Source organism: Petaurus breviceps, unplaced genomic scaffold, assembly GCF_028583685.1.
Source record: "Petaurus breviceps papuanus isolate PSGF00001 unplaced genomic scaffold, PetGlider_PUasm1.0 99, whole genome shotgun sequence".
NCBI lineage: Eukaryota > Metazoa > Chordata > Mammalia > Diprotodontia > Petauridae > Petaurus > Petaurus breviceps.
This window is the reverse complement of record NW_027187465.1, coordinates 517347-525880: the sequence shown is the minus strand read 5'-3', so window position 1 is coordinate 525880 and position 8534 is coordinate 517347. Positions and strand designations below refer to the sequence as shown.

The 8534-nt window shown below is 56.0% G+C and overlaps 1 protein-coding gene across 2 annotated transcripts in view; it reads right to left on the bottom strand.

Moving 5' to 3' along the window:
• Positions 1 to 560: 560 nt before the first annotated feature.
• Positions 561 to 8534, bottom strand: part of EIF4ENIF1 (eukaryotic translation initiation factor 4E nuclear import factor 1) — a 30298-nt gene continuing 22324 nt past the window's right edge. For both annotated transcript variants that reach the window (XM_069081729.1, XM_069081730.1), the window contains 5 exons: positions 6261 to 6345; positions 4723 to 4852; positions 3408 to 3749; positions 2605 to 2769; positions 561 to 1874 (listed from right to left, as the gene is read on the bottom strand). In XM_069081729.1, the coding sequence (XP_068937830.1) occupies positions 1633 to 1874; positions 2605 to 2769; positions 3408 to 3749; positions 4723 to 4852; positions 6261 to 6345 (964 nt within the window). In that variant the 3' untranslated portion in view covers positions 561 to 1632. The remainder of the gene's footprint in view (positions 1875 to 2604; positions 2770 to 3407; positions 3750 to 4722; positions 4853 to 6260; positions 6346 to 8534) is intronic.

The window sequence follows — 8534 nt, the reverse complement described above, 5'->3', positions numbered from 1 at the left end:
TTGGGAACGACCCAGGTCTCCTCCATTCAGGCTGTTGCCTGTCATTGCCACAAGGATAGCATGAAATATATTGTAGCCTCGGGATTCAAAACTAGCTGGAGCATTCACTCGGGTGTCCCCACCTCAGGCCCCAACCCCCACCTCTACACCCTGGGGCCCAACCACTACCACACATGGCCAAAGTCTAGGTGTGAACACCATCCTTGGAACTCGGGGGCCATCAACCTTCTTCCTCCACCCCTGCACCCCACCTCAGTCACCTTCTACAGCTTGTCTTTGCACCAGGATGATCCCCTGCCCCCCATTCCTCTTGTAACTAGGATGAGGCCTTCAGGGGTCTTCAAGGGGTGGCCTCCAGTCTGCCCTGGCTGCTCAGAAGCCGGCTTAGGCCCTTCTGGTTTGGAGTGGACAATCAGGAAACCTTGGCCATGAACTCACAACCACCTACATACAGACAACCACCAGAAGACGCCCCACACCCTGGGGACAGAAGGGGGAGGGGTCAGGCCACCCAGAAGCAGCCCCTCGACATCCATTCTGATGAGCACCAGACACGGGAGGCTGGTAGAATTGACTTTATTTACAGACAATAAGGAAAGGAAAACAGTCTTACACACGAGCTTGGAGACTGCACAGCACACGGGGGTCAGTGGCACATTATTCTACGGCACTAGCTTGGTTTTTTAATACTAAAAAGTGGCTGGGGCACCTCCTGTAAGAGCAGGGCTAGCAATGCCCACAGGTCATCAGGAGAGGAAGCGGCTCGAGTCACAGCAGCTCCCACCGGGGTCTATACCATCGAGGGATTCTCGGGGCGATAGGCCCCACCAGCAGTCTACCAGGACTGTGCTGAGCAGGGGACTCAACTTTTGCAACAAAGTGCCCTCCAAAGCCCACCCCCAGCCCCCAGCTCCAGGCTCCATTCTCCATTCTCGGCTGACCTCCCGTCAAGGGGCTTCAGGGCTGGGGTGGGTGATGTAACCTGTTCTCTCGGTCACTCTCCCTGAAGTGACTGGGACTTTACTGAGGAAGACTGGTAAGGTGCCACAGCATCCCCAGCTGGGGTGGGGCTAACCCAGAGCAGGGCAGGGAGGAGGCAGGGCAGCTTCATTCATTCCACTCACACACTTGGCATATGCAACTTTAATCAAACAAACAAAAAAAAGTCCCAGATGTACATGAAACGAAAAATTCCCAAGTGTAGACACAAGTAAAGCTTAACGGAGGGAGTCCAGCTACTTTTATGTACAGCTCAAGATCCAAAAAAGCCATCCTGTGGGTATGTACAAAAGGGGTTTATACACAAGTCTGTACATGAGGGTCTATACATTTATTTCTGCAGAAGGAACCCTTAGGCGCTGCCTCCTGGCGAGGCCACCCACACTTCATTCACATATCTTACAAAAAAAAACAAAAACAAAAACGCAGAGGGCTTGGCGGACTGGAGGCCAGGCCAGGCCGGCCAGTCACCGCTCGCCAGGGGCTCCGCTCCCTGGCCACGCTGGCTCGCCAAAGGTTCTTGGAAAGCAGGACAGAGCACACCCCGGCTGGCTGGGAAGCGGCCAGTGCCACCTGAAGCCCGGACAGCAGCCGGGCATCCATGACGCCCACTGCCCCTTGCCGGGCTCGGCCTCACTGCCTGTACTCCAGCTCATCCACACTGATGACTTTGGAGGGCATCGAGGGCAGTGGCTGCTGTAGCACATCCGAGCCAAACCACTTGGCCAGGCCCACGGGGGAGGCGCTCCTCTGGCTGGGACGGTGCTCCAGCTGCGGGGGAATGTGGGGCAGGCCAGGCCGGCCCGGCAGGTTCTGAGGGGGCGTCTGGACACCAATGGCTGTTCCCTGTGAGCCGGACACTGGAGGATGGAGGACTGCGGAGAGAGATGGCTGTGAGTGCACGGATAGGTCTGCACAGTGGCTGGGATGGCACCAGGACTGGGGCTAAACCTGGGGGCGTGCACCCTGCAGTGTGGGGATCCCCTCATCAAAATACGACACCTTCACTGTGGGGACTCTTAAATACTTGGCACACCTGAAATACTTATAAATAACCCAATGAGAATCTGGGATGTGACCTGCCCTGAGCTGTCTACTACGTGGGGTCGGGGTGGAGCCAAGGCTCCATGTGGTCACTCTTCATGTAGGTGGACTGCTGGCTCCTCTGCCCCAGGGAGGCCCTAGCACCAAGCCAGAGGCAGGCCCCAAGCTCAGCACCGGGGACAGGAGGAAAGGCCAGACTGGCCCTGACCTCTGGGCGACACAAAGACCCCCCTGAAGGTAAGGTCTGCAGCAGACCTGACAGCTCTCTGCCTGGATGAGAACCTGACTCCAGAGAAGGATCCTCCTCATACAGCAGTGCTGGGGGAGAGAACTGGGGCCCCTCCAGCCAAGAATTCCCTAAAACAAGGCCTGCCCACCCCTGGGGCTCTCGCACAGGGGATGTGGTGGAAGGGATTCCTAGTGAGGCTCATCTGTGCTAACAGGCCCCTCAGCTGGAACGCCCAGGCACGGCTCCCGAGGCTGCACCCCTGGCAGGCCGGCCAGCAGCCGGCTTCCTGAACGCTGACCCCACACCCAGGCGTGGGGCGTTCTCGTGCCTACCTGACCGCTGCAGCTGCTGCTGCATCACTGCGAGCTGCAAAGGTGTCCCTGAGCGAGGGGTCAGGAGAGGGTGACTGGCTGCAGGGAGGGGGTAGAAGGGCTGCCCCAGGAGAGGGGCGGAGATTCCCTGCAAATGAGACAAGTCTATCCCAGGAGGAAGCATACCTGTGAGAGAAAGAGATGGACCACTGGGTAAACCAGGAGGGCCTGGGGCATTCTCAGGACCACTGCCTGAGAGCAGCACGCTAAGGGGAAGGAAAGGCTCTTCTGGGTCATGCTCCAAACCCTTCCGATGGCTAAGTCCCCAAAGACTGGCCTACAGACAGTCCAAAGTCTTGGGACTAGTGGCTAGGAGGAAAAGTCTGCTTTAGGCCCTCCCAAGTTATCTTGGATTTTGGTGCTGGAATCTTTATCTGGTCGAATGAGATCAGAAAAAAAGTTCAGATTTGACCTGGGTCACAGGGCCATTAGGCAGTGGGGACAGAAATCAGACTTGAGTCCTCGACTCTGGACCTGAAGAGACCTTGATTAGGAGCCAACTTGTCTAGCTCCTCATTACAGGGAAGGAAACTCAGGCCCAGCAGGTGAAATGGCCTGGTTCCAATGAAAGGAGGGAACAGTGAAGCCGGTCTGCTCTTACCCAGGCGTCTTTCTGCCACCCTGGGTGGGAGGGGGAAGGAGGGTAAATCCTGCTTGGCTTAGTGATGGTGACCGTTCTGGGGCCCAGGTTCCAAACATCAACAATACTAAGGATTACAGCCAGACAGCTAGGCCCAGCTCCCCCTACAAAAGAGAAAACTCACCAGCTTGAAGCAGAGATGGGAGATGCTGAGGATGGATCCCCTGGGCTAGCATCCTTTGGACCAGTCCTGGGTGAAACTGATGAGCAGGCCGGACAATTGGAACATGGGGGACAAGTGGGACCTGGTGGACAGGACGGAGGAAAGGTGCCCCAGGCACTGGGGAGGCCAGCGTGGGGGTCTTTCTGCCTGCTGCCTTAGGCCGATAGTCCTGTTCTTTGGTGAAGCGGCTGGTCTGGGACAAGGGGGTGGAAGATGTCGATCGCTGCAGCGTGGACAGTTTTGGGTTCATGGGAGGGGAAGTGTCGTGGTCTGGATTTGCCATGGAACTCAACAGAAGGTTCTCTGCAATGATGCAATATGCTCTATTACGACATGGGCTCAAGACCCCCAAAGCAGACAGGAACGTCCCCCCACCGGCCTGTGTCTTCTGGGGCTGTGGAGAGTACCCGCCCGGCTCATCTGTGATGATGGACACATGCCCAAAGGGACACAGAGCTGGACGTGTGCCCCCTTGCTGCTCTACACATGCTTGGGTGGGTGGAGCTGGTAAGAAGCAAGCCCTGTCTGCACCTCCCGCTAACGGTGGGCGATGTGTTTAAGGCCTACAGATTCATGCTCCTGTGGTGCGGCTCGATGAGGCTGGGGGACAGCCCAGACCACCTCTGGGGCCCGTTTTGTGCTCACACCACACAGCAGAGCCGGCAGGCTCCAGGCGGGGGGCTGACCCAGAAGAGGCAGGCCGGCACCGCCCCACCCCTGACTCCATCTATGCTCAGCTTCTGCTCTTGCTGGAAAACCCTCACCAGGGGACAGAAGGCAGAAGGAGCCCAGGTCAGGCCCAGTGGCAGGCAGAGGGCATCAGCCTGGCTGGAGAATTAGGTGACCCCTTCGTTTGGAGGACAGACATGAGACTAAGGCCAGGGCAGCTCATCACCCAAAGTGCTGTTCAGCCACAAGACCCTGGCCTGGCTGGACTCTCCCCAGCCTGCTTTCCCTCCTGCTCTTCTCCTACCTCAGTGAGGATGCCTTCTAATGATCAGCTCTCTCCCCAGGACAGACCATGGAGTCAGATCCCACCCCAGCCATGCCAGGAACAGGTTTTCACACAGGATCACTCCCCTTTCCTCAGGGGCCCTAAATGATTCTTCCTCTTACCAATGACATCACAGTGACAAATCTCAAGGCCTGCACAGGCTGACCCAGAAACCACATCACAACCCATCTGTCCCAGGTGGCCTGGTGAGTGACCACGGCCTCTGGAGCCGCCTTCCCTGGCGCACTGTCCCTGCACCCCCTTTCCGGCCTGGCTTGCTACCTTCATTGGCCCTCTGGCCTTCTTCTTTGCCATCACTGGCTGGCTTTCCAGAAACGGGGTCCTCTCTGTTCTTCTCTTTGCTCTCATACATCCTGCGTATCACTGAGGTAGGAGTGAAGGAAGGAGACAGCTACAAACAAAAGCAACCAGAGTTAGGCACCCAGCCTGGGACTGCCCACACCTGGCTCAGCCTGGCCTGAGCCAGACCAAGGCCACCGTCCAGCCACTGCTCGTGGAAGGGCCTAGCTCTCTGCTCCCCCACTGTCTCCCACTGGGCAGGTGGCAAAAGCCCCTCAGGCCAGGCCAAGCCAAAGGCTACATTCACGCTCTCCTGCCGGCCTCCAGGATGCAGCCCGCATCAAAAAGCAAATCCACTGACTAGAACAAGTGCCTGAGGGACCTCGGAGGCCCCTGTTACAGATGAGGAAACCGAGAGGAACTTGCTGAAGGCCACTGGATTGTCTTAGGTGAAATTCAATAAAGAGCGTGTGTGGAATGTCAGCCAGAACAAGCCCAGGCACAGAGTCTGCAACACAGAGTCATCCAGTGCAGTCCGCGGCCCGGCCCCCTCAAAGGTGCCACACTGTCCTTGTTCCAACTGCTGTTGATGAGAGGCCCCACCATGGGTCACTCTGTCTGCTCAGCCTCCATGCCCCTTCTGTCCAGAAGGTTACCCAGGGCAGCTTCCTGCCTTTTCTTCTCCCCTTTCTCCAAAAGGACTCGCCAGAATGGCCCAATGTTCCTTCTACCGGAGCACGCTGCCTCTCAGTCCCTCTGGGACTCCTTCACACAAGGGGATGGGCCACCAATATGGGCAGTAGCTCAGTATAATGTGCCCCACAAGCCTTCTGCTGCGATGAGCTAGCGAGGCTTAGGCCTGGCAAGAAGCCGGCTCAAGGGCGAGCCTTGATCAGCTGGGAGAAGTTCTTAGACCAGCCTCCAGATGGTGAATGATCTGGTCACAGAAACACTGAAAGACCATCTAAGTAACAGGAGGAAAACAAGCCACTCCCAAAGAGGGACCCCCCACCTATGGCCTCTCACCCCTGAGGGGAGGGCCCATCCCTCAGGCCAATGACACAGAGGAGTTTGGTGATTCTCTCTACTCCCCCATCAGCCTTCACTGATGACACATGCCAAGACATGGCCTGTAAAGAACGTCTCAGTACAGGGTGGGGAGGCACCAAGAGGGGCTGGAGAATTCAGGACGGACACACACGCACGCACGCACACACGCACACACACACACTCCTCTCTCTCTCTCTGCTTTTTGGAGGGCAACTGGGGTTAAGTGACTTGCCCAATGTCACACAGCTAATAAGTGCATCAAGTGTCTTAAGTCCAGATTTGAACTCAGGTCTTCCTGACTCTAGGGCTGATGCTCTATTCACTGTGCCACCTAGCCGCCCGACCCTTCATATTCTTGCTGCATATTCTCACTGGGGCAATGAACCCCTTTCTTGAAAATCAGGACATGACCTCTTTGGGATAAATGCAGACAAGGGTCACCACACGTGCAAGTAGAAGCCACCACTCACCATGCTTGTGACAGCAGCAGCAGGAGCAGGAGATGCAGAGTTCCCTCGATGCACAGGGGCTGGTGATTTGGCCACACGCTGCTGCCTGTCAACAAAGGTCAGTCAGGGAGAGTGGGAGCTCTGGCCACGAGTCTCCCCCCAATCCTGCCTCAGAGCCAGGGCATCTGTAAATGGAGGACAACAGCCCCTGGCCAAGTCTCTGCAACATCAGGGAACACACGCCAGTGTCCCTGGCCCTCAGGGCCAGGCCCTGTACCCACTCTGGATGCTCTCCCCATACCATGGCTGACCTCAAACAGGAGCTGCCCCCAGCATATCCCCCATCTCCATGGCTGGCCAACCCTTCTTGTCAAGCTACTGTCCCCTCTTCTCCCAATACTCAGCCCAGCCTGCTGAGGAGACTGGGGCAAGTTAGAAGACCAAGAGCCATAGTTGCCTTCTCCTTCAGTCTGGTAACAGGCCTCAGTCTTCCCAGTGCCCCAAACCCCCTCGACCCAGCCCCTTCCTAGTGCCCGTCTCCCCGAGAGCAGTCTTCATGGTTAGCTTCCACACCATCACCAACCCGATCCTCAAACATCTGGAGCCTGGGTCTGAAGGCTACAGAGATGTGAGCACTTCCGATGCGGCCCTTCCCTAGCTACCTCCCCCCAAATCACTGAGCCCCCGTTAATGCCCTCAAGAGAGGCTGCTCTTTGCTCAGTCAAACCTCTTCTTTCCCACGTGACCAACGCTGACGGTGTCCTCTCGGGCTCCCCCACGTCACTGGCCCTTACATCCTTTTGGAAGCTCACTACTTGCTTCTCTCTGGCTCCTACCCTCGTCTGTGCCTGCTCCTCAGCCTCCTGGGCTGGCTCACCAACCCCTTTTGTTTCTGGGTGCTTCCCAAGGGCTATCCTGGACCCTCTCTCAGCAACTTCATCAGCTCCCACAGGTTTTACTATCATCTCCATAAAGCTAAATCAAGGCTCTCTCTACATCCAGCCAAATCTCTCCCTGAGCCTCAAGGCCTATCATGTCCCCTAAACTTGTCACACTCACCATGTCTAGCACAGACCTCCCTTTTCTACCCAAATGCAGCTGCCACCTTTCCAGGCTCCCAGGCTCAGCAACCTTGACATCATGTATCTAAACAACTGCCAGATTTCCACTTCTCCCTCTGCTACAAGGGCCCCGCCTCAGTTTAATCTCATCCCCCCTCACCTCCAGCCTTGGCAGTGGCATTGGCCCTGTCTCACCCCTCTGCAATCCATTTTCCCCACACTCCTCAATTGATTTTCCTAAAGCACAGTAAGAAAAAAAGTGGTTTCCCATCGCCCTGAGCATGAAACACCAAGGGCTTTCAGACCCTCTACAACCCCGCTGTGGCATCTCCCCAGTCTCACACATCATTCTTCTGTCCCCTGCTGTATGAATCCAGCCCACACAGACCTAGCCTTTCCTCTGTGCTGGCTGCCCCCGGGGTAGCCTCCAAAAACACTAAAACAAAAAGAACTCACCCCCCAGAGGCTCCCAAGGCACAGGTGTGTGTGGGGGGTTGTCTCACTGTCTGCACTCCTAGCATCAGGCACACTGGAGGCACTTAATAAAAACCCATTTGTGCAAGGGTTGTCTCCCTATATCCAGAGAATTTTCTCCTCATCTTCGCCTGCTGAAGCCCTTCTCTGGGACACAGGGGGATAAAATGGGCAACAGGCTGGACTGGAGAATCAGAACTTGGATTTCACCCTCATCTCTGCTCTGGGATCTCCTTTAAAAAAACAAGGCAGCTGTAGCACACAAGCCTTCCCAGGTCTATGTCCTCAGACTTGCTGCTATGCAAGGCCTAGATGACCTGACATCTCCAGCTCCAAGTTTTCTCTCCTCCGATGGCCTCGACCCTCTCATTCCTTCCTTCACTTTAGTCACACTTGTATATGCTACATGGATGCGTCTAGACCTCCCTACACTCACTTGTCAGCTTAAGGCCCCAGTGCCTAGCCCAGAGCTGCTAGGAATAACAAAGTTCAGAGTCCCTGGGGCGTAATACTTGTTTTCTATATTTGAACAAAGCAATGGTCACAAATCCCCAGAGAGGCCTCGAGAGGGCCCAGGGACCTCTTTCCTGGACCACTCTTCATCACTAGCTCGTGTTTTCCCCCTGCCTGTCTCCTCACTCTCCTGGTTCTTCATCCAGGGTGTCCAGGCCCTTTTCTAATCTCCCTCTATACTATTTTGCTTAGTGATTTCATCAGTTTCTATGGATTCAATTCTCTCTGCCAAGACTCAGACCCGTCT